The sequence below is a fragment of the Mus musculus genome, chromosome 6 (assembly GCF_000001635.26).
Source record: "Mus musculus strain C57BL/6J chromosome 6, GRCm38.p6 C57BL/6J".
NCBI lineage: Eukaryota > Metazoa > Chordata > Mammalia > Rodentia > Muridae > Mus > Mus musculus.
This window is the reverse complement of record NC_000072.6, coordinates 47,262,695-47,289,226: the sequence shown is the minus strand read 5'-3', so window position 1 is coordinate 47,289,226 and position 26,532 is coordinate 47,262,695. Positions and strand designations below refer to the sequence as shown.

Below are 26,532 nucleotides of genomic sequence, written 5' to 3'. Positions count from 1 at the left end.
TCAGGGAGTCTATATCTTGAGAAACATTGTGAGCAAACCTAAACTTGGACTAGTAAAATAAAGAGATACTAATGAATCTCAGGGGCAGACTTACATCCTGTAAATACATTCCATATTAAATACATTTCTCCTGGATCCCCGAATGATACCACATACGAAGTGCTAAAACACTCATCTGTTGGAGGTTCGTCCTATTTGGGGAGGTTCTGGAAACCTTAGGAGGTGAGACTCTAGCTGGAGGAAGCAGACCATTGCTACAGAATCCTTGGAGATATGTTAACAGTTCCTGGGCCCTTTCTACTCCTCTCCTTGCTCCCTGGCCACCATACTGACAGCTGCTTTGCTGTGCCTAAGGCTTCCCATTGTGTTGGAATAACCATCTCAAGTGGTGGGCAAAAGAATTCTTTTTGTTTACGTCAGGTGTCTTGTCATAGAGCACAAAATCTCTACCACGTGATGACAACTACCAGGCAGGGAGCCATTTCTGCTCTGATTTAATGTCTCACAGAAGTATGTATATTTTTGTATATCTCTCCTGCATGATTCTTTTCATCTGGTCATCTCACTATTATATTCATAGACCAATGCCCTCTTCTGTCCCCACCAGGCATGAAAGTGGCACACAGATATTCATGTAGGCAAAACACTTATTCACACTGGAAAAAAAAAAGTGACTGTACATGTCTTTTATTTTTTTCTTTCTCCAAATCACAGCATGAGAGTCATTTCCTGACAAAGGAAAATTTCACACAATGGCAGTAAGGGGTCAATCCTAGGAACCCTAAGCTGACACTGCAGACCAGAAACCCCCATAGCCCAGTAGCAAATATTACCTCCCAATCCCGCTCCCCAAGAGTTAAGATAACACAAAGAAAATGGTCATGGCTGTGCTTATGCAAGGCAAACACTGAAATGGGAAACTGCCTTTAGAATACACTCAGAAGAACAGAATATTGAAAGGATATTTGAATTATTTTCTCCAGTTTCTTACCAGTCTAGGGAAGTGGGTAGAGAGAATACAGAATAAGACAAAGATAATTTCAGTGGTTGTGGTTCTTACTGTTTCAAATAGGAAAGCCTGTAGACGTTAGGCTCAGAAACCAATTGCAAAAACCACATATTTAACTACATATAAAAGAAAATTAAGATTATTTAACATAAAACTCCCTCAAATGAAAGGTACTAAAAGCTTCAGGTTGTCATATGTCAGAAACAAAAAGAAAGAAAAAAAAAAATAAAGATTGGATTTGACATCACATAGAGAAAATGTCTCCATGGAAACCACTGGATCTTCAGCATTGAAAATGATGATCCGAGGCACTTCAACAAAACTGCTGCTATTAATTATAATTTAATTTAAATTGCAGTGTTATTTTGAGGCTGTGCCTAAGATAGAATGTGTGTGTGTCTTGTTTTTCTCAGCCTCTTTGTTTCTTATCTCTTCTCTTTTTGAGTCTGAGTTCTATAGAAGAAAGTGATTTTTCCCAGTTAATTTGTTTCAGCTACCACTACTGACTGTATTTTAAACATAGGAAAGCAAATGGCTATTGATAAAGATGCTGAAGACTTAGGCAGTCTGGCTTTCTTTGAAAGAGGATACTGCTGTTCTCGCTTGAGACTCAGGCTCAGCAGGTTTTGCAGACAGACAATGTATGGTCTTGCCAAGGGGATTCTGGGTATCATCTCCATCTTTATTTTCCAGTTTCAGTTTCTGGTGAAAGCCAGTTTACCAGAATTCCCCAGTTAATATGGGCAAGAGATTTTTGAATTTTTGCCTTCTGACTTAAAAATTAGGCTCTACTAGTGTAGTCAAATTTTGTACCCAAAGGCAGAAATGAAGGCCACTTGCTTGACTGCCTAAGATCCCATGAGAAATAGAGGTTAATTAGGTATAAACAGAATAAATGAACTTGTAGCCTGCTACAATGTGTACCAATTATTTTTTAAAAATCCCAGCTCTCTATCAAAGGTCTGAATGAGCAATAAACTTTATTGTATTTGTTATATTTCTTCTTTCCATATATAACTGATTATAAATCAATCCTCATAATTACTATTTAATACTGTTGTGGACACTTGTAGTGTACAAATTGCTACTTTTATGCTTGGGTTTTAGCGATTCATTAGTCTCTAATAAATCTTATCTGTAATCTGTATCGGAGTAGGTGACTACCTGGAGTGGGTGGCTGTGGGGAATTGCAGGCTGGTATCCAGTTGAGCTGAGGTCTGAACCCTGATAGTCATAATTCACCTACATGACACGGTAGGTGTTCCCTCATGCTCCTGGAACTCCGGCCCCTGCCTAAGGTACCACCTCCCACAGCCCCCACAAGAGAAGCATGGTCAGTAGTCAAGTAAGCAATGGCCCAAGCTTCTGACCTTCAGGCTAAACTCCTCCCCAGTTACCTAGCAACAGTGAAGACCATAAAAAGGGGTGTTCAGCCCCACCCGGCGCTCTCTTATGCTCTTATTCCTTTGTTCCCTTACCTCTCACTTCTCTCTCCTCTTCCCTTTCTCTTTGTCTTCTCTTTCTCCTTTCTCTTTGTCCTCTCCCTCTCCTCCCTCCCCTCCCTTTTCCCTCTCCTCCCTTTTCTCTCTCCCTCTCCCTCTCCCTCTCCCTCCCCCCCCTCTCTCTCTCCCCCTGCATTTCTATAATAAAGCTCTTAAACCATAGAGTCTCTGCTCCTTGAAGACCCGCTGCACACTCTGGTCAGTGTTGGGAACTTCTTCCCTATTCCCACAACCCTAGGGCGCTAGCAGGGTAGCTCCGGGGGATGGGGGGGGGGGTCCCCTGTCGGGGGCTGCCCCTTTCTCCACCCCCAGCCATGTGGGTCAGGCATGCTCACCTGGGGCAGAGTGGAAAAGCATCCGGCAGTCTCCCCGCATCCGCCTGCCCAGAGTACAGGAATTCTGGCCAGACGTGGCATATTTTTCCTCCCAACTTCTCCCTGCCCCCCCCCATCCTCCTTTATTATTTTTTTGTTCCCAACAGGTGGCAATAAGGCCAGAGCTATGTGGACATAGGTGCTCAAGTCACCTGTAAGTCCTCATTTAGGGTACCTTCTAGGAATCTTACTGTGGTGATTAGCATAGAGAGGAGGGGGGAGGTATCAAGTTTAGCATGTATAAAAGAAGTCAGTTGGATATTACTCCTATTAGTTGTTGGTATTCTGTCTAAACTCCACCCCTACAGATACCTGGCAATAGCCAGGTAGGCATGGCTCTATAAAAGGGGCTCTTGGCCCCTCCTCTCTCTCTTATGTTCTTGCCTCTTGCTCCCTTGTTCCCTATTCTCCACCCCCCTCCACGTGACCATGGCCCACTTCCTTCTCCATTCTTTCCTTCTCTCTGCCTTCCTTTGCCTCTGCCCCATGCCTTGAATAAACTCTATTCTATACTATACTGGTGTGTGTCTGGTCTCTCAGAGGAAGAGATGCCTGGGCATGGGCCCACTAAGGCATCCCTTCCCCCACACCCCCACCAGAACATATTCTTATAGCTCTTTCTCTTTTTATGATCACAACACCAGTGTTACAGGAAGGATCAGAGCACGCTGTAGGAAAAGCTTAAAACTTCCCAGTGAGGGAGGAGGTTAGTGCTGTGTAAGTGGTCCATAATGGGTCATGATGCTCAGGCCTGGAGCTTTAGTTAGAGCTGTCTGTTACCTTTCTCGTTCTTAGCAGACTATTTCTACATCTGTCCCTGGTCCAATTATTTGTTCCAGGACATAAGAGCCTGGGAGTCTCAGAAGATAGATGTCGTCTTGACTCAAATCTATGCTTATTACTATAGCTCTTGAACAAGGCTTGAGTATCTAGGTCAGAGAGCCCCAGAACTATGGCTGTTAACAAAACTCCTGAAAAGAAGCTATGTCTACAGAGGCTGACTGATTAGAATTTCAGTACTGTGGAGAGACTGGAATGTTGTAGGTCCAGAGGCTAATTACCGTATTATGGACTAGTAATAGAACCCCTAGAAGAGCCATTCTTTGCCCAACTCTGTGTTGGAACTAACAGTTTGTGACTAACAGAGATTTAAAAACAAAACAAAACAAAAAAAACACCTTTTGGAATTTACTTACTTAGCAGACCACTAGCTTCCACCATCCCCCAAACTAAGAATTTCATCAGATGGGTTGGTGAGATGGCTCAGTGTTTAAGAACACTGGATGCTTTTTCGGAGGTCCTGAGTTAAATTTCCTAGCAACCACATGGTGGCTCACAACCATCTATAAAGGGATCTGATGCCCTCTTTTGGCATGTAGGTGTACATGCAGACAGAGCACTCTTTAAAACAAATAAACAAACCATGGAACATGGGGTAAACTGTCTGTGTGGATTTTGTTTTTGTTTTTTGGTTTTTTGGTTTTCCGAGACAGGGTTTCTCTGTATAGCCTTGGCTGTCCTGGAACTCATTTTGTAGACCAGGCTGGCCTCGAACTCAGAAATCCATCTGCCTCTGCCTCTCAAGTGCTGGGATTAAAGGTGTGAGCCACTACACTCTGTTTTCTCGGGCCATTGTTACTCAAAATGACTTCCCTGTATGGTGAGAGCTGTGGTCTCTGCACTGATAGTGGGGTGGGACTTTCCTTAGTTATGTGTTACTTTCCTCTTTACTGAGGTTGGTCATAAATTCTTTACCTTCTCGCCATAGGAAGTGATGGAACAAAGAAACCCAAATCTGGGGAAAGGTGCAAATTCAGGGAAGTCCTTTTCAGCTTCCGTCTGAGAATTCCCTTTGTGCTTGGATGGCTTGCTGGATTGAGTTCCATGGTAACAGGCATCCCTGTAAAGGGCTTTTGCATCCTATGGAAATTGGGCCCTGGAAGTCAGTGTGACTGGGTGTATTGGAGGTGTTCTTAGGCCTTGAGATATTGCTGCATATCTTTAACCCCTGATGTGCCCTAGGGGAGAGCAATTGATTTCAGAGTGCTTTGCTTTATAGATTTCCAACAGGAAGGTGCATGTAGATCACTGCGGATCTTGTTAAAATTCAGATTCTGCTGGGACACTCCTGGCCAGGCCTGGGGGTCTGAATTTCTAACAGGCTCCTAGAATGCTTGATACATAGTTCCCTTTGAGTTGCCCAACTTTAATTGAGACACCCCAGTGGTGGTGGTCCCGACCTCCAGCTATATCTGTGTGTTAATTCAATAATTCCTTCTGAGAACTTTTCCCCCAAGCCCTGGATTTGTGTCTTTAATGACTTGTGCACTAGAATGCCCATGTGTGGCCACCTCCCACCATTCCATTTCTTTAGCTCTGTTTTTTGTTTTTTGTTTTGTTTTTGTTTTTGTTGTTGTTGTTAAAGGGACACTGCTCTAAGAAGATCTCATTGCAAGTTTTCAGCACTTTGAACTCAGGGGACAAAGTCTATCCTAATTCATATTAAATGCAGCATAAGAAAGCACAGGCAAAGAACTAAGTGTTTACCATAGGTGCATCCTTAGCTGCCTTGCTATTCAGGTTTTCATGGCTGTGACAGCCGCATACCTGACACAAACAAGGATTAATCTGGGCTCGGTTCAGATGTTTCAGTTCACCCTGGTGGGGAGGGTCTAGGGGACTCATGGGTGGTCATGAAGGGAGCGGGGGTTGCTGCCAGAGCATAGAAGGCCTCACCCCCCATTTCTTCCAGGCTCTCAGTTTATGGATGGTGTTAGCCAGATGCATGTGGACATATACTCCTCTCTTAGTTAATGCTCTCTGGAAATGCCCTACCCTAAGGAACATGACCAAAGGTGTGCTCCGAGTCTTCTAGGTGCTTCTTTATGCAATATAATTCATATTGATAACAGAGGTAGATACCTTGTACCCATAAAAGAAGTGTGTCAAGGAGGAAAAATATTGGCACAATCATGTACTTAGGGCCCTGATGTTTAAAGATGTCCATGCCTTTTTTTTTTGAAAAGAATTCTTGCCTCCCTGCTTTCTGTTCCTTGCAAAGGTAGGGTAATTGAGGTAGGTACAGTAATTGAGCACCCAGTTCAGAGTACAAATTCTGGGTCTTGTAGGCATATTATGGTATGTCTAGCTTTCCAGTGCTTAAAAGTAGCCTGCCAATGGTTTTTCATAGATCTGCATGCTTACAAGCCTTGTGAGCAAATCACTTGTGTGGAAGGCTGAGCTGAAAAACTGGTGGTTTTCATATCAGCAGTATTAAGAAGCCCAGGCTATCTGTAGAGTGATGGGGTTGATTTCTGCTTTTAAGGAGAGAATAAAGGGGACAGAAGGAAGGTACCAGTCACAGTAAATAAGCTCTAAATTTGTATTTCAAGGACATTCTGATGTAGGTCAGCTTTCTCCAGACAGTGGTCAGAGATTGGTGTAGTTTATAGATGAAGGTCTTCAGAGGATCTGTGTCCTTACACTCCCTCACACTTCTATTGAGAAACACATCTATGTGCATTATGCAAGTATCAGAAGATACTGTGGATGTCTGGAATTTAGGGCTTGGCACTCAGTGATCCACACTTCTATCAGGCTAAGATAGAGTCAGTTATGACTCTCCCCCTTTGAGCGATGTTTAGGTGCATGGCAGTATCTTAGGAATCAGGTAAGGCAAGGGAGCTTCTTGGACTTCTGTTTTGTGCAAATTTCTAGTAAAATTCAGGATCCACAGCTGGAGTACAGAGATGGGTCTTCTGGAAGTGGCTGGGCATTATGGATTGTCTTTTGTCAGTGTTGTATGTCTTCTGAGTTGAGTAGATAGCAGAATGCTTTTTTTAAGACAGGTACTCTTCTGCTCTAACCTTAAAATCTCAACTGGGAGAAGATACTGTCTATAGTTTGAGACATTGAATACAGCCCTCCCTGTGTTTGTGTTATATTTATTATCTCATGGCCTTTTTTATCCCTAAATTTCCAGAAATAGGAGGGTCTCTGAGAATACTAGAGTACACCCAGATTGAAGACTGCTGCCTGATTTGGATCTACTATAGATGGGCTGGGAAGATGGGCAAATCTAAAGTGCCTTTGAAAATTAAGTCTGCATACATATTAAGTCTTTTACGGTAAATGCAGCTGCCTTCCTGGGTTTTGAATTACTCTTCAGCTTCATCAGTGCAAGTGAAACTTTATATGATGCACTTTTATTTTTTGAAATTCAAGCCAATGTCTTCTCTTCAGTCCCAAAAGCTGACTTAAAAATAAACTGGATATAAAAGCCCTATGCTAAATATAGTTGTTTATTTTTAAAAGACACATCTCTAAAACACCTTTTGAAATGTCTTCTTTTTCAACAAACTGTCTATCTCAAAAGAAAGACAATTGTTTGTGTTTGTTGATAGGCAGAATGGTTAGTGGTCATCAAAGCAGACTCTGGGAAACAAATTATCCTGGGTTACCAAAGTGTCAGCCTGGCATTTCCTACAGACAGATTCCTCCCTGGTTCTGCTCACCTCATTATAAAGCTAACATGATAAGCACTTAGAAGCCTTGCAGTTCTGCCAGAGCTCTTCTTCATGTCAACAAAGTGTGAAAGCCATTTAATTAGCTGGAGCAGCCTTGAGCATGATTTAGTTATTAGAAAAGTCAGGAGAGAGGAGAAAGTGGAAAAAGGAGAAGAGAAGTGTATTTAATCTACAACTATGCAAATTGCCTGGCATACCAGACATCTCTATTCTATTTAAAGAATGACAAAATATGGCAAAACAGTTCAGAATAAAAAAGTGGAATCCTTTTTGTACTTGAAGTAAACATTTGCAGAAGGTGGTTAGCTTCCATAGAGTAAAGGTCACTGAAGGAGAAAAGTTATCATTGGTCCCACCCTACACTACTGCAAGGCACAGTGTACCGACTGCTGAAAAGACGGGCATGAGTGTTGTGAGGGTTACCAACCATTTTCTCATCAGATTTTAGATCTGGAAATAGTTCTTCTTTCCATATAGCATTCATTCATTCTTTCAGAATTCCATGCATACCAGAGCAGCAAGTTCTCTTAACTGCAGAGCCACCTCTCCAGCCCCCATTGTTTTTATCTTTAAAACATGTCTACTCTCATGGTGAGGTGGTTCATTAGTGAAAAGCCCTTGCCCCTTGCAACCTGAATTTGAGCCCCAGAATATAAATGGCAAAAGGAGAGAACTCAGATGTCTCAAGTTGTTTTCTGACCTCTACAAATTTCACACACACACACACACACACACACACACACACACACACACACACTAGTACTTTAAATCTAATATTGTTCACTCAAGTTACCTTTGGTCTCTGTTAGCATAAAGCAAAATCACAGAAGTAATTTCTAAGTTGCAGCTAACATTACTTTTGTTTGTATCTTTTCCAGTTTTCTAAGCTCAATTTCCCAAGAAAAAGATTGAGAAACATTTTAAGGTTTTTTTCAAGGAGCACTTTCAAAACAAGTTATCTCATTCTCTATGTTTCACATAACTGCACCCATATTCACATGCATTTTTGTGTTGCTTATACTGTAACATGATATAAATTTAAATTTAAATTGTTTTCGAAAATGTTAGTGAGTGTGTACGTACATGTGTGTACATTTGCATGTGTGTGTAAGTCAGAGGATAGCTTTGTAGAGTCAGTTTTCTCCTTCCACCTTTAGATGGGTTTCGTGACTTGAATTCAGGTCACTAGGTAACATGACAAGCATCTTTACCTACAGTGTCATCTCACAGGGGCCCAGATTTCAATTCTTTTAAGAGCCTTTTTATGGTTATCTTTAGACAAAAAACAAACATCAGAATCCAGAATCTTCACAGTCTTTGTATATTTCTGAATAGTCATATAATGTATGCAGACTCACTCAAATATTTCAAGACAGGGAAGAATTATTGGTGCTTCATTATTGGATATAGGGCTATATAATGGATATATATATATATATATATATATATATATATATATATTGATTGTATGGATATATAACAGAATCATTATTGGTGACTGCAGAGAAGAAAGCCTGTAGTGATGGACTCAAAACTTCATCTGGATATTTTTTTTTCCTGCTTTACTGGCCATAGGCAAGGACAGAAGCCCCCAATCTGTCAGTAGAGGTAGAATGAGCATTTCTAAGTGGTGGCTGCTATTCCCCAGGGAGAACCTCATACATGTGAATTCCTATAACAGTCTTTTTTTTTTTTTTAATGATGGGTTATTGAAAGAAGCTATACCTTGTCTTGTGGAGGGCTCTGTACTTCCCTGAGTGGGGCTACAGCTTCATGACTTGACTATGAGTGTCAGCAATACCTGGAAAATCAGTATGTAGGGTTGGGATGCAACTTTATAAAATTTATTAAAAAAATATAAATTTATAGTGTACCTACCCACTCATATATGAGGGCCTGAGTTTAGTTTTCTTCATCACACTAACAAAGCATGTTGTTAATACACCTGTAATCCCAGAATGTGGAGGGTGGAGGCCGAAGGATCTGAAGTTCAAGGTTATCCTTGGCTACATGGCATGTCTGAGGCCAGCCTGGGCTACCTGACCCTATTTCTAGTGAAAAAAGAATGCAGCACAGTCATGTGTGGTGGTGGGTATAGCTGTGGTTTCAGCTACTTAGGATGCTGAGGCAGGAGACTCATTTAAGACTAGAAGTTTAACACAACCGGGACAACACACTAACATCCTGTCTCAAAAGCAAACCAAGACAAAACAAAAATAAACACAACAAAAGCTACAATATAGAAGATATGATGAGAACAAAGATTACTGGAGACAGGAAAGCCCTGAGCACAATCTCCATTTTCACTAGCCCCTGATAGCATTTCTGTGGTACAGGAACAAGGCAAAATGTATGTTGCGCCTTGCTGGAGTCCCTGTTTCTGCCACCAACAGAGAAGTTGCCATGGTTACAGGTACCTCAGGGTTGCCCTCCACTTAGCCAGCCCCCTGTGACAGAGCTAATGGCTGAAATGCCTGTCAGGCACAGACTTGGGGAAAATGGGAAAGGCTCTAAGTGCTTTGCCCTGTGGGGTAGGAGCTGGAGAATGGGTGATCTGAGAGAATGGGATAGAATCCTAGCCAGAATGTTTTTTTTTTTTTTTTAAATCTATTGTAAGGAAAGAAAAGAAAGAAAAAATGAGAGAAAATTTGTTTTGTATGCTGTTCAGTGCATCCAGAAGAGCCCAGAACTTGCTTCTGTTTCATGAAGTATCAGATCTTGTTACAGGCTGCAGAGTTGAGAAATAGCTTGCCTATAAAGGGTAGTTTAGAATGTAATAAAGGACACATGTCAATCACTGGCGCTGGAGCAATGAGCCAGTCACTGAGGAAAAAGAAAGTTGGTTTCTTATCAGTCTCCTCCCACAAAAGGAAGTTTATAGTGGAGCAAATATGCAGATATGATCATCAAAACAAAATCATTATGAGAAATACAGATTCATAATTCTAATTCATAAAGCATGTTCCAAATGGAGGAGGCTGTAAATACCCCACGCACAGCATAAAGCATTAACACTTTATCATGTAAAAATTAGAGACATCTAATAGGAGAAAGCCCCATACATCAAAAATTAGAAATTGAACTTGGAAAGCATATATATATATATATACACACACACACCCTTTTATGTCCACCCTTGTTCATTGTAACAACTCCACACTCCCTTATTTTCCAGAATAGTCTCTCTGGAACTGGGAAGCATGGTTTCTGGTCACTACATCAGCCCATTCACCACTAAAATGTATTTCTGAAGGCGTCCTGCCTCTGTGGCTGTGATTTTTCTTCTCTTTGTGTGTTTGTATTTGTGCACAGTGTACTTGAATGTGTGCTTGTGTATCCAAACGTGTGTGGGTATATGTGTGTTCAGGTGAGACTACATATGTGTGCACACACATGTAGAGGTTGAGAGTTCACCTTGGGTATATTCTTCGGTCACTCTCCACTTTATTTATTGAGGACTCTCTTACAGAAGGTGGAACTTGCTGCTTCCAGCAGTCTAATTAGCCGGCTTGCCCCAGGGTGCCCTGTCTCTACCTTCTCAGTGCTAGGATTACATGTGGCCTCCAAGTCTACGAGGGTGCAAGGATCTGAACTCCAGCCTTCACGCTGAGCCATCTCCCCAGCCCTAATGCTATGGTTTTTAACAACTTAGTCTCTTGTCCCTACGCCAAATTTCTTTTCTACCATCTAAAGATAAAATATTTTCTATCTTCATATGCAAATGAGTTATGGATATAATGAACATTTTAAAACTTCACACATCTATTCAGCTTCCTTCCTAAATACAAGCTGGTGTTTTTCTTTCTTTACCACCTGCAAGCACTTAAAAGGCATCGTTCCTGCTCCGATAATTACACCTTCGTCTCTTTTCTCGTGGTTGTGCTAAGATCTCATGATTAATGCACTTAGTTCATACACTTAGTCCTTGTGTTATTTTATTTTTGCCGTTCTTCCTTCCTCTTTAGCAACCAGCACAGTGCCCACTCATATTCGAGTGTGAAGAAAAAATGCATGCCCATTAGCTAATGTGCATTTATTTTCCTGCAAATGTTCCAAATCCTGCTTTTCCTGCATGTGCAGTAGTACAGATTTCTACAGCAAATGATAGCATTCATTACACTTTTGTTCCTATGATATTTTCATAGCAGATAACTTGGTCCTCGATTTTCCAACTGAGGATATACTTACATTTCACTTGGTGTAATTACTATAAATTTCCTTATGGCATAATCCAACTGACAGTGTGCTTTTTCCCCACAAACTCAATCAAACTAGTGCCTCATAACATCCTTTTCAGTTTTGCTATGTTTTATTGGATAATGAAATTTTGCTATCATCTTAATTTACATTTTCATTACTTGTGGGTGAAGTTAAGTTTCTTGGTGCATATATATGCGTCATTTGTATTTATTTTTCTATAAACTGCCTGCTTACTATATTCTTTGTTCAAAGAATTATTATAGTTTTATTGGATTGTTGGTCACTTATGAATTGGCTTGTAAGTATTATTTATACATTAAGTAATATTAGTTTCTTTCATAGTGTGGTAAGCAAAAGCCCTTCCAGAAACACCAGAAGGGAAGAAGTAGATATTTTGTTTGCTGTTCTCAGAGGATGCAGTCCATGGTAGAGAGGGCAAGCAAGGCAGAGTGCTTGAGGAAGTGGGATGTACAGAGAGGAGAAAGCTGGCAGTTTCAGGCTATCTCCTGTCCCTCTTACTCCACCCAAGGCCCCAACCCAGATAATGAGTACACCCGTGTTCTGGGTAAGTATTCAGTTATTCTATGCTGGTTTATAACCTCCTGGACACACTGGAGGTGTGTCTCAATCTCCTAGGTGACTCTAAATCACTCAAGTTGAAAGAAAAACTACCACAAGATAATTCTTATTGAAATATATATATATATCCAAGGGTGGACTTTTATGTGGGGGCTGAGCTATGCTCCTAAGAGGGCTGCTTTCCCAACCATTTTGGAAAACTCTGCCCATGATTACTTATTTCTGATTTTTCACCTGCTTCACTAAGGAGGCTCTGTGAGGATTTCTGATAAGGACGACCAAGTATCAGATTCAGGGCTATTTAAGGTCTAGGAGCCAGACAGCTCAGGGTCACAGTGGCTACAATGAATTCAGCTGGCAGCACCTTCCAAAGGCAGGTTTTCTGAGGTTGAGGTATCACATACTATATGAATTGTGCCAAGGGTATCTGCTGCATGCACTCAAGTCCTGTGAGAGTGTAGAAGTCCATTGTCATCCTTCTGACCAAAGACCTATAGGGAATGAGGCTTTGCACCTGTCTGTTGAAATGATCTTTTGAAAGAAACGCCTTTGGTCCAATTCATTGTGTGTCAAATATCATGAATGAGACCAAACTCCCCGAGGAATGGCCACAAGCAACCTGGCATGCAGTTCGGAGTGGTTCCTTAGCACAGAAATGGGCGCTAGCTGACTTTTGGACTCAGGCTTTCTGCTGTTTGTTTTGCTTTTGTGTTTTACAGACTGTGCGAGACCATCTGTAGCCATCTCTTGCTGGCATGTCTTCCTCATTCCAAGGAAGTAAGATTCTGAATGTGACAGAGAAAAATACCAGAGCCAACAATTCTGAGGGATAAGTCACAGTAACTAACTGTATTTTGTGACCCTTAAAATAAGCCAGGCTGGGGTTGCTTTTTCTACCTGATGATGACGGTTCTAAAGCAGCTCCAAGAGCTCTATTACAGTGACTTAGGACATTGCTGTGGCGAAGGCCTGATGAAAGCAACTTGAGGAAGGAAGGATTGGACAGTGCAGCACGAGGGAGGGGTGGTCACATTGTGTCTGCATTCAGGAAGTAGCTGATCGCTGGTGCTCTACTCTTTCTCCTTTTCCATTAGCTCAGGACCCCAGTCCATGGGATGGCACTGCTCACATTCATGGTGGGTCTTCCCTCCTCCATTCAACCTCTCTGGAAATGCCCTCAGGCAAACCCAGGGGAGTGTCTCCTAGTGGATTCCAAATTTAGTCAAACTGACAAAGAAGATTAGCTATTTTATTATTTTTATTTTTGGGGGCTGGACATCAAACCCAGAAATCACACATACTAGGCATGTGTTCTACCACTGACACAGAACCCCAGCCCTGTCTTGTTTTTTTCAGTAGCCTACTTACAAGTGATCTTCAAGGTGCCCCTCTTGTTTGATGAGTGATTCTCAACCCTATTACATACTAGAGTCGCTTGAGGACGTTTTAGGGACAGACACTAGCATTCAGTCCTCATTTGCTTTAATTACTCAGAGGGACAGAATCTACATTGAGACTCCTGTAATCCTAAAGTGCTACAGAGGTGGAGATCAGCAGCAGAAGAACACTATTAGAGTTTCTCATAGTCACCCAGGAATCCTGACTAAAATGGAGGTGCTGATTTGGTCCTTCCTGCTGTCTAACAAGCTTCCAGGTGACCTGAGGTTGAGGCCATTGAGAGAAGCCTATCAAGCGTCAAAGCCCCTCCATGGAACAAATTAGTCACAGATGTCTTAGGCCAGGGCTGGCCAGTGTTCCCCTTTATTCTCTCTCTGTCCCAAAGCCAGTTCTACACTCACATTATTCACAGAAGGAAACATTATTTCTGTGTACATGCTATTGTTCTCTTTCTGAATAGCTCACAGCAAGAATTCTCCTCTATTCAAGCATGTGGAATTATCTAAACCCTTGACTCAAAATGATGAATGATGAATGTAGGCTTCGGGAGGCAGTTGCTGGTGTGAGGATCCACTTGGAATCCCAGAGATAGTAGCAAAATTTATAAATCAAATTAACCCCTGCCCTCCCCCGCTGTGTGTGTGTTTTCAGAGGTCCACATAAGACATCTTCCTTAGTTACTCTCCATCTTAATTTCTGAGTCTGGGTATCTCACTGAGCCTGGAGCTCCCTGGTTCTGCTAAGGTAGGCCAGTGAGCCTCAGAGAGCATCCTAATTTCACCTCTTCACATCTGAGATTATAGACGCATGCCACCATGTCTGTCTGGTTTTTGTTTTTGTTTTTGTTGTTGTTGTTGTTTTGTTTTTGTGGATGTTGAGGATGTTAAGTGCTTGCACAGCAAACTTTTTTTTTTTTTTGTTTTTTTGAGACAGGGTCTCTCTGTATAGCTCTGGCTGTCCTGGAGCTCACTTTGTAGACCAGGCTGGCCTCGAACTCAGAAATCCGCCTGCCTCTGCCTCCCAAGTGCTGGGATTAAAGGCGTGCGCCACCACGCCCGGCTCACAGCAAACATTTTATTGAATGAGCCATCATTCAAGCTTCACAAATTATTTTTAAATGGAAGACATTTAGAGTACAGTAGATTCAGAAAAATCTAATTAGGACTTTTCTTTCTGAGAAAAGATAGAGAATTCTGGAAGACAAGGCAGCTATACTTACTTCCCTCTTTGGGATATCTTTCTTTTCCTAGGAAGATGGTTAGTAACCTATCAGAACTCTCTCCCCAGTTTCTTTTTCCAAGAGAGTATTATGGTCATGAGAGAGAGAGAGAGAGAGAGAGAGAGAGAGAGAGAGAGAGAGACCCCCTCATGCCTTCATGACAAACATTACTATAAACAGTTTTCTTATGTCTATTCTAGAAATCCTATCACATAGGCCATTGTACCTTGTTATTTTATCTCCCTTTGTACCTGGTCTAGAAGCTTTTGGTTTTGACCATCTGTAAAGTTAAATCTTTTGAAAGCTCCTATATACAAACAAACTTTTTTTTCCTTTTTCTTGTTACTCTATCTTTTGTCATCTTAACTCTCAGGCCCCTGAGCATTGACTTTAAGGGCAGAGGGGATGCTTTTCCTCTTGATATTGTCTCAGTGGAGGCTGCTATGGAGGAACCTTCCAGCCTGACTTCTCTGTGTCCCTTGTTCCCTTTCACCCTGTGCCCTCTCAAGCTCTCACTCACCTAAAAGAATCAAGATGGAGTCATGTTACCTAAATACGCCTTGTGAAGGTTGTATTCTACTTTTCCTTTTCATAGTTCACAGGACTGACAGTTAAACATCAAAGGGTATTTCCCCAATTACAGAAATGTTTCATGATTGGCTCTAAATCCCAAATGGCTGGCTCGATTGCTTCCCTCCCCTCCCCTCCCCTCCCCTCCCCTCCCCTCCCCTCCCCTCCCCTCCCCTCCCCTCCCCTCCCCTCTTCCTTGCTTCTTTCCTTCTGACAGGGTCCTGCTATATAACCCAGGCTGACCCTGAACTTGGACTCCTCTTGCCTAAGTGCTACAATTACAGGTTTGTGTCTACTTGGAATGCAGAATTTTAATTTGCGTGTTGAATACTAACAGAAATGTTTTCTAAACTGTATTCATTTGCATGAATCAACCAGAAGAAGGAAGCTGTCATGAATAAAGCTTTTTTTTTTTTTTAAATCCATGAACTAAAATGGTTTGGTTTTTGCAAGCACATTTCACAGACCTTAAAAGCAAACAATTGGCTAATTAAGCCATAATGAATAGAGCTTATTTTGGCTCAAGGAAGTGTTTAGATATTTTTGAGTCCAGTTTCTTGGCAGCAGACTGAGAGCACACATGCTCACAGTCTCCTGTGGCCTCTTCTTACACTATATACCTTCGGCATTCCCCAGAACCTGAATATTTAAAGGCAGCTCACCAGTTGTTCACCCTCATGTATGCAGGAATTCATCTAAGGACTCTCTCCCCCTCTGTGGCCTTGATACGTGTCATTCTCCTCTCACACGTTCCCTCTTCCTTTTCATTGTTTGGCAGCAGGGATGCTTTCTTTGTTCAAGCCAGTCCAAGAGGAAAGCCCAGCCTGCTGGGTGCCCTTCACGACACTCATGAAAGGGAATTGCTGTGAGTGCCTTTTAGCACATGGTGCTCTCGGCATGTTACAGGAATCCATAAGTGAGGAACAAAGATGGTTGCGTAGTCTGTCAATCGGCTATTCTGATGATAGAACAACTCTGGACTCTTCCTAAACCCCACAAATCTTCCAAGGACAGTCCTAGTAAGACTCACCATGGTGATGATGGCCCTGAAGCCAAATACTGGCCCAGGACTACAACATGATTAAAGCAATCAAGGATGTACTGCCTTATGGTGAGCTGTTACAAACTGGAGTCTGTGTGTGTGTGTGTGGGGGGGTGGTGGTGGTAGAGAATTCAGAAGCTTTCTGTGGCTATCTCAAGCTATAGCAAACTGTCTAACACAGTAACCATGGTTATTAATAGTATTACAGCTAAATAGCTATACACTTGAAAGGAATCTGATTGTGCCAAGTTATGATTTTTTAAATATATTTTAAAAAAATTTTATGTGTATGAGCGTTTGTTGTAGGTACATATGTGTACCACATGCATGCCTTGTCTCAGAGGCCAGAAGAGGGTTTCAGATCCTCTGGAACTGGATGGTTAGGAGGCACCACTGGGTGCTGGGAACTGACTACCACTTCTCTGTAAGAGCAGCAAGTGCTGTAAACCACTGAGCGTTCTCCAGCTCCCATGCTACGTTTTTTAAGTGCATCATCTCATGTGGGATTCTGTGAATTAGGTCTTAGTGTCCCTCTTTTAGTAACTGAGGAGTGAGGATATGGTAGCTGCCTGAGCTTAATCTGCTGGTAAGAAGCAATGAAGGTGTTGGAATTGGGGCTTCACTTCCATGCTATCGTGACTTGTGAACTCTTACTGCCTTAAGGGTCACTGACATCCCCAGTTGGTTGGAGTTGCTTGGAAACCCACTGAGTCCTGGATTTGCAGGTCACTGAGAAAGTCACATAACATGTCTTCACCTCACAGGTGGAAAGGTAGTAATAGTTGAGGTAGATTATCTGAGCTGCCCACAGTCAGCCCAGTTAGAGCTGAGAGCAGAATTGAAGTTTAACAGGCTTCCATTAGACATTGAGGTTTGTGGTTAATTCATTTAGCTACCATGACTACTTTCATTTGAGCTCAGTGCTTTCAGATCGTATGTCTTATCACCTCCAGAAATGTGGCCATATCCACAGGACTGTCTGTTTAGATGAGATTGGAGCCATTCCAGATGGTATGTCCATAGGCTAGGCTTTTTGAGCTTAAATGTAGGTTTTTCAGACTTAGAAATCTGTGGTCCTGATGGGAGGTGACTCTACTATTTTGGAGGGAAAGTAGGCAGAAATAAGGAAGCGGTTTGGCCAAGTCATCTATAGCACACTGCAGACGGAAGTGTCTTTTAACTTAAATGAAGAGTCCTCATCCCTGAACCTTTAACCCCTGACTTCTTTGTTTTTGGTTTTGAGTAGAAATAACTTTTCTGCCCTTCATAGGTGCCAAGCGTTACGCTGAGAACTCACTGTCCATCGCTTCCTTCTTGCAGTCTCACACTCTTCTACCAACAGTGGAACAACAGCAAGCTTCTGTAGTCAACCCATTCTATAGCGGAGGAAAGTGATATTAAAAGGAAGGAGATAGCTCCAGAATTTACCTGAATCCAAGTGATCTAGGTGCCAAGGGTCAGTGGCTGAAGACATGGGGGAAAGCGTCAGTGGGGAGGCCCCGCAGTTAGATTCCACCAGCTCACCCTGAATGTGCACGTGGGCTGAGGCGTTTGTCTGTCTCAAGGCTGCCTTGAGAGGGGCGATGTGGTTGAACTGGACTCTGGACAGGCAGCCTGTGAAGCCTGGGGTGTTGTATTTGTGAATTTCTTGGTCGATTTTTCCCGTTTCTAGAAAGAAAGGAAAGAGAAAATAAGAATCCAAGCCCATTCTCTGTGTTCTGTTGGAAGACAGACCCATCCGGGAGCGCTTGTGTCCTAAGCTCTTTGTTAGGGTTCAGTGTTGGTTGTCGAGCTTTTGGAGATGAAATATTACCCTGTGCCTCAAGGCTGCAGATTTTAATGGAACATCGTTTGCTAAAGAACATGGGAGGGTGAATATAAGACTGCATTGGAGAAAACAAAACAACAGCAACAGAACCCACTCACAATTCTCTTGCAGCCACAAGAGTTACCATGGAAGATAACAGCACACGCCGGATCTGAGTTGTTTTTCTTCTTGTTTTTCCTGATCTCTGACTATTTAAGACATATTACATAAAGAACCCTGCTTACCAAACTCCTATTCTCGTCTATACTTATTTTCTCCTTAAGGAGTCTTTATTTTAAAAGAAAAGAAATGGAAGAAGAGAGATCTCCATAGCTGAGAGTTTTGCATTTCCTTTTTTTGATGAGCAATATGCTTGGAATCCCAAGGTTTATTGAATCTCTGTTAGTATCTGAAGGTTTGAAAGCCAGGATATCAGTTTAGTCATAATATTCAGGGACATTTATGAATCATCACCTTACCCCAGTTTGTATGGTCAGCATCTTCCCATAACCTTTCAGCTCAGGGGTGAGCCTGGTTTTCGACAATTCTAATGCACCCATTTGTGGAAACTGGGCACTGTTTTATCAGTCAAGACACAGAGTGTCTTTCTGGCTTTCTCTGATTTTTAGAACCCAATAGAACTAATGCTGATGGAATCCCTAAATGCTTAGGACTTTCTGACCCCACATCTTAAACAGGAGATTTTTGATCCGATAAACAAAACACTGTATTTGGTGACAGCATCAAAGTGCTTGGTGAACCAGAGAAGCCAGTTCAGCTGGGGACTGCAGCAGCAGGAGCAGCTGGGGTTGAAAGGAAAAGAACTCCAGGCTGTGTTGTGTTCAGGGAAACTTGGGAATCTGCTGGGGTGAGAGCTCCAGGCTAGATTGGGTGGGGCCTTGAAGCCCACGTTTGAATATTTCAGAGGGTTTTTGTGGGGAATGCATTAAAAAGATAACCCCAGAGGCAGTATAACAACTGCTCTGGACAGGTACAGGCATGACCACCTTTATCCCCAGTCCCCTGAAAGCCTGCTGGCTGCAGATTCTTCTTTTTGCCATACAGCTGATGTCAGGTCATGCTGTGGAGTGTCCTCCCTGTTGGCTCTCTGTTTTCCCTTAAGCCATGCCAGAGCTGATATTACCTACAGAGAACTGGATTTGTTTCTTCTGTAGAGATCTGAGTAGGGAATGGGGAACTTTTTGCTTTTAAATTTTAGTTCAGGCTGGTCTGAAACTTACAGGTCTAAAACTAAGTTACCAGACTTTGCTGCTTCTGCCTCACAAATAGTGAGGTTAAAGTAGTGAGCCATCACACCTGACTTAGTGGATGGGGAACTCCTGAGTTTCAATTCCCTTTCGCATGATCATTGACATAGTTTTTTAAACATAGGGAGGTGGGCTTCCCTACCACACAGCCCAATGGGAACGGTTTTAAACCTCCCTATCAGAGGCTCTTCCTTCATTTAACAATGTCAGAAGCTTACTTCTGGGCTCCTCCACCCGCTAAGGTGTGGTGTCCCTGCCCTGGGGCTGTGTCTTTAAGAAAGTTAAATGGAACACTGGAGGATGTGTCAGCTAGATGGGCAGAAGATCTGAGGCCAAGCAGGCCATGGGAGATGCTCTCCTTGCAGTTTTTCCTTTCTCTGGGACTCCCATTCATTTCTTCAACTGTTTTCTTTTCTTGGAAATTAGAGAAATTTCCAAAGTTTAATTGCTGTCTTCCCTGAAAGGTGATAAAAAGATTTTAAAATTCAGAAGTTTTAAGTCTGGTTGACACTGCTCTTTTCTCAAGACTCCTCTTAGCAAGGAATAGTTCTCTGAGTCGATACTCTTGGCCCTTTAGGAGCCGATAGCTCCACCCTTAATAACTCTGCTTTGCTTTGTTTGATAACTTCTTTGACCACATCTTTATTCCTCACTGACATGCGATGAACAACTGGAGAGACACCATCTCGGATTGGCATTGGTGATTACTGATGGTCCAAACAACCTAGTCCCTAGGTCAAGCCTGTCTGGACCAAGAGATGCCTCCTTCGTTCTTAAACAAAGTAGAGCTGTAGTACTATTATGTTCCAAGGTTAGACCATGGATGGGGTTCTATGCTGAGCTATTCTAACACAATTTCTTACCAAATCTTCTTGGAGCTCTGCTAGTATGTATCTAGAATGTACTCTAAAGGCCTGAGTATTAAAAAGCTTTGTCCCTAGCCTGTAGCACTATTGTGAGGAGAAGGGATCTTTGGGAGAAAGTTAGGTCATTGGAGGGGCATGGGGAGTGCCCTTGAAGAGATATTGGGTGCTGTCATTCGCCTCACCTTCCTTCTTGGTCACCACAGATGAAAAGACTTCCTCTATCATGTGACTCATCATAATTTGCTGTGCTACTTCAGATCCAAAATGACAGGATCAAGTGACAATATGCTGAAACCTTTGCCACTATGAGGCAAAAACCTTTCTTCCTTATAAATTAATTTACCCCAGGAACTTGTATTGTTATAGAAAGCTGACTTACATTGTATTACTTGTATTAGGAATAATTAGTTACTTTTCCTGTTGCTGTGATCAGCAAGCAACTTGGCAAGAAGTAACTTAAGAGAGGAAGGGATTATTTTGGCTCATAGTTTGAGGGGTTACATTCTGTTATGGGGGGGGGAGGGAACACAGTGGCAGAAATGAGAGCATTAGTTACATTCTGTCCCTGGTTAGTAAACAGATGTCAGAGATAAACTGGGGCTTGGCTAAGAAACATCAAGGTCTTCCTTCTGCTATGCCCAGTTTCAAAACCTCTCCCATCTGGGGACTGTGTGTTCAAACACATGAGCTTATGGAAACCATATCATATTTAATAGACATAAACCATTTGGGTCAGATAGGATCAATGTCACTTTCCAGATGAGCAAACTGAGACTCATCTCAATTTCAGGTTTGCCAATGAATACATGCTTATGTTTTCCATAAAATAGGAAAGTCAAATGATCTGTATTACTCTCGACTTCTCTACACTGAACTGCCTCCCCAACCTTAGCTGTTTTTGTTTTGTTTGATTTTTGAGATAGTCGCACTATGTAACCAAGGCTGGCCTTAAACTCCCTCCCCCCTCTCCCAGCCAAGTGCTGGGAATACAGATGTGCCCCACCATGCCCCACAAGATCCCATATTTGTCAAGAATATTAGATAGTACAGCATATCTGTCACATTAACACATCTGAGTTTGTTACAGTGAAATTATGTTAATCTGTAAAATCTATCAGATGTCTTATACTGGAATCACACAGGAAAATATCATTTATGGTAAGACGCTTCTTTACGCATGGAGATGCCTTGACCAACGCATTCCTAGGGAAAATCTGCTTTACAGAATGTAGATGAGAAATGCAGCCAGTCACTTGTGGAATGAAATTGTCAAAATACAATTAGTCCTTTCATTTCTTCCATTTGCAGTGGTGTGGGATATGGAATACTGTCCACTTACAATATCAGTGCAATTCTTCTTGACACTTGAAAGGGAAGTAAATGCTCGGGAGAGTCCTCCAGGGGAGGCCACAGGTGCATTAGTGTGCATTAGCCTACACTGTCTGCTCCCTGTCACTCAGTCACTGCAGAAGTGACAGGCAGGAGGGTCACGAGAAGTGAAAAGGGAAAGGGGGGCTGCACAGGGAACATGGGGGAAGAAAAGCAGTGCCACAGAGGGTGGAATGTGCTGGAAGCTCCGGACACACAGGGGCACTTGTCCCAGAGACATTTAGATGCTCTTTCCCAGCAGAGAGTTATCTTTCTTTTGAGGGGTTTAATCTGCTTATACATTTTTCCTGATGAACTCACTGTATAATTTTATTAGTGTTTAGACTCTTAATTTCCTATAGATTTCCTTTTATCCTTTGGTGGGAGGAATATGATTGTATGAAAAACGTTTCATTGTTTGCCTTTTTTTTTATGGGCCAGAGCTGAGAGATCTAACTGTGACAGTAAAGCCTGACTTTGGGTAAATATCTACTGGCTGTCCTGTGGGAGCTGCTGTGAATGTCACTCATTCCTAGGATATATGGCTTCCAGAGAGATGGCCATCTCCTTGTTCACAACCCTAATAGATTTTATAATTGTCCCATGGAAGTCATAGGAAGAGGCTGTCTGTTCTTTCGCTCTGCTCTGGGGTAATGTGTCCCATTGTTGACAGCAGGGTGATTTTAGCTAACTCACAGATTGGGTGATAATACCGTCTAATTATCCAGTGAGGATGTTAGTCCATTCTTAGTTCCTGTCAGATTTCAAGAAGAAATTTCCAGGGTCAGGCTGTCCTTTTCACATCACTAATACTCAATATTGTTTTCTTTTTAATAGAGAATAAGTCTCAGACCTAGATGTTATGATAGGCCATGGTACCAAGTTTCATTATATTTCCACTTTTACCATTGCCACAACTGGGACAGCAAGTGATACTAGTATTCCATTTCACAGTAGCTTACAAAATTTTCCTTAAACACGTTTTTTTCTTTATAATAGCAACATATTTAAATAAAAATGGTGAACCCATTTAAAGGAAAATATGAGCAATGAGTCAAGAGGGTCATCAGAAACAGTAACAATATAATGAAAATAGTTAAAATTATGACATGGGTCTTGACATGACTTGGGGAACATTGTTGGAGAGAAACTTCTGCCTTCTACTAGATTCTGTTCTATTCTATGGACCCCACCTCCTTTCTCCATCCATACTCAGTACCTGCCTATTACTTTAGAACAGCATGGGCTCTGAGAGTTTGTAATGGCTTCATTCAAGATTCTACTCCATTTTACCCACTTGGTCCAGGCAAGTTCTTTCCCTTTTGGGTGGGCCCGGTGCCTAATTTGGACCTTTAATAGAAGGTAAAGCTTCTTGTGACTAAGAACTGAATGTCATAGTTCTGTGTTTCCCAAGGGCTCTAAAATAATGTCTTTCATAAAATAATTGCCTAGTATTAATGAGCACAAACATAACCAAACATACATTAAATACTCTGCCACTGAGTTTGGTTGTGTGGGGATAGATAGAACACTGAGAACTTAGGTACTATCTAACATACTGTGGTCAAGTTTTGCTGGCTTCATAAGGTACAGAAAAGGGGAACATGGCCTTACAAAGGAAGAGGAAGGCAACAAATCAGTGTATATTATTTACTGAGGTATCGTTATCACCTGGACAGCAATCCAGCTTACTGAAGATGGTCTTATCGCTTACAAAACTGTACTGCATTGATACCAATACCTGTGGATTAATGCTACATGTCCACTGCTATCGACACCCTCCATAGGCCTTCAGTATGAGGCTCTGAGTTTATACACAGTGGAATAAGTAGGAGGCAGGTTTAAGATCATTGCCTGGGGGAGGTTTTACATAGTTCCAGTAAAATCAGACTGAAACGAGATTGAAGAGCTGTCCCCTGATTCCATATCCAGTTACAGAAGGGTGCTGCTCACCCAGCCCATTCCAAAAGCTGATGCTAGTGTCAAGGCTCAACATTGGTCCCCTGAGAGAGGAGCTGCAGATGAGTTCATCAGGTGAGACAGCTTCTCCATTCTAGCCTCATTCGTCTACAGATGTGTTGACAGGAGCTTGGTTGAGTCAGTGGAAGGAAGGACCAACTCCCCTTCTCCATCCTCTGGAGCCAAGAACATTAATCCAAAAGTGCAAAATAAAATCAAACAAGCCTCCCTTTCCAGCTCTAATGCAATGAAATGATAAGCAGTAGGCAGGGCACAGTGATGCTGGCTGCTAGGTGATATCAGGCTTCTGCTCTGACAAGCTGCATCATCACTGTCTTAGGGGCCTGCTGGTTTTCAAAAGAAAGCATGGCCAGAATTAAATCCTTGTACGTAATTGATGTTCATCATCATGTACCATGACATTTTATTAATCCCATAAGAAAGATGCTAATGAAATCTCATTGTCATTATTAGAGGCTTTGCTCTCTTACAAAGGGAGACAAGTCTAAAATATGCAGGTGTGATTTAAATAGCTCTTGACCTATAAAGCATGCTTGCTGAATGATTAAAAGGGAGAATGCTGGAAGAGCAGAGTCCGTTTCTGTCTCAGTGTCTGCTGCATGCTAACTTGTGGATCTTTGTTTAAGATTAATAAAATGAAATTAAGTGTGTTGGCTCTCTAAAGGCAAACAGTAAAAAAGAAATGCCTTCATGTCAAAATGTTAGCCACCTGTTCTAGTCTGTAAAAAAGTTCAAGATGACATTTTTATTTGTATCCATTTATCATGGTTCCTGAGCTTCAGGAACATTAAATAAATGGAAAACAAACAAACCCCCTCCCCACAAAAAAGGAAATTGTCATTTCTATTCCTAAAATCTAGCCTGAAAATAAAAGACTTATTATGATTAATCTTGCAATAGAGTTGTAATTATTTAGCATTAACATTGCATGCTCACAGGAAGTGTGACTCCTCACATGTTTCTAGATACTAGACATTTGGTGTTATGAAGGTCACCAATCAGAAAGATGGATTTTCTACATTTTCTTGGTTATTTCAAGGTTGTAAAGTGTAAACTAGCAAGTCTGGAAGATACTGATGTCCTGGTCCAGCAGGCTCTGCAGAAAGAGAGACAATGAGGTAGTCGGATCCTAGGACTCCTTGAGTAATGGGGGATTTATTTACCTCTTAGAATCTTAGTCAGCGTAAGCTTCAGGACCTAGATATTCTCTACTGCAAAGCAGCATGGAGATGTGCAGTTTCCCATGAGCCAGGAATGCACACACCTGCTTCTTGCTCACAGAAGGAAATGGAACCTATACACAACATTGGCAAGCTGAAATGTGGGGAGAAAAACAACTTTTTTTTAAATGTGTGTGCCTTATTTCTGCCAAAGTGTTCCCATCCCAAGAGTAGAGCAACTTAGGGCTAAGAAGGTCAGGAGGATGCTGGCTTTGGGCACTTGTTACGAAGGATGAGTTTAAGCTAGGGGAGACTCACTAGCAAGCTTTGCTATTTGCAGGTAATGTCATTTAGCAATTCATTAGAATAGAAAGCAGTTTGCTTCCTGTTTTCACTCTGTTGAAATTCATGCTCCAGGAGGCCTCCAAAGCTCTTTCTCAAGGAAATACAGTCCTTTTGAGGACCAAGACTGCACAAAAGTTCAAACATTAGAGTGTCAGGAAATGGACCTGAGATTGGAATTGAACACATGCTTTTCCCAGGAAATGGGATCTGTCAGTAACAGGCGAGAAGATGAAGAAAGGAACGGTTTTCAAAAAGTGTGCTGAGTGATCCTCCTTAGTTTTCTTCCCATGCAACGAACACAAGAAAGAATTCAAATCTTGCAATATTGCCTTGTGCTCTCGAAGCCTCAGTGGTTCATCACAAATACAAACATTACAATACTCTGGATAGCATTAAGGAGTAGGACCAAGAGAAGGACTAGTAGTGCTTTGGGAAAATAAAAGTATATTCTACCCACATTACAATATTCTTGACTCTAAATTAATTGGTCCATTTTCAAATGGCACTAAGAGTCTCTTAAGTTAAGGGATACTGACAGAGGACTTATATTTCAGCAAAGAATTCTATGACATCTCTTATGACAGTCTTGTGCCCAAGAAAAATGTATGTGGGTTGGCACCAGTATAAGCAGTATCTCAAAGGTATGTGTATTAGAAGATGAACAATGGGAATAATTTGTTTGATGAATAAAAATCATCTCTAATGGAAAATTTTAGAGATACAAATACAAAACTATATTTAATTATTGGGTTGGGTAAAATATTGTGCTGGCTAATTCAACTTGATACCAGCTAGAATTATCTGAGAGGAGTGAACCCCAAATTAGACAATGCCTTTATAAGATTAGGCTATAGGCATACCGGTAGAGCATTTTCTTAATTAGTGATTCATGTCAAAGAGCCCAACCTATTGTGGGTGGGGTCATCCCTGGGCTGGTGATTCTGGATTCTAGAAGAATGCAGGCTGAGCAATCCATGAGGAGCAAGCCAGTAAGCAGCATACCTCTATAGTCTCTGCATCAGCTTCTGCCTTGAGGTTCCTGTACTGTTTGAGTTCCTGTCCTGATTTCCTTTGATGATGAACAGTGATATGGAAGTATAAGCCATGTAAACCCTTTCCTCCTCTAGCTGCTTTGGTCATGATGTTTCATCACAGATATAGTAACCCAAACTAAGACTGATATTAAGGTCCATTGGCCAGTATGTCATATGGTATTTACTAGAAAGAGGTGGCTATACAGAAAATAAAAAGAGCATATGCCAAAAGGATGTTGAAAGGCCAAAATGATGGCTTATATCTAACTAGATAAATATTAGAAG

The 26,532-nt window shown here is 41.8% G+C and overlaps 1 protein-coding gene across 4 annotated transcripts in view; it reads right to left on the bottom strand.

The window, feature by feature from the left end:
- The window catches only part of Cntnap2 (contactin associated protein-like 2), a 2,241,333-nt gene that overhangs the window by 12,167 nt on the left and 2,202,634 nt on the right, over positions 1–26,532 (bottom strand). For all 4 annotated transcript variants that reach the window (NM_001004357.2, XM_006506483.4, XM_030255547.1 and 1 more), the window contains one exon: positions 17,848–18,087. In NM_001004357.2, the coding sequence (NP_001004357.2) occupies positions 17,848–18,087 (240 nt within the window). The remainder of the gene's footprint in view (positions 1–17,847; positions 18,088–26,532) is intronic.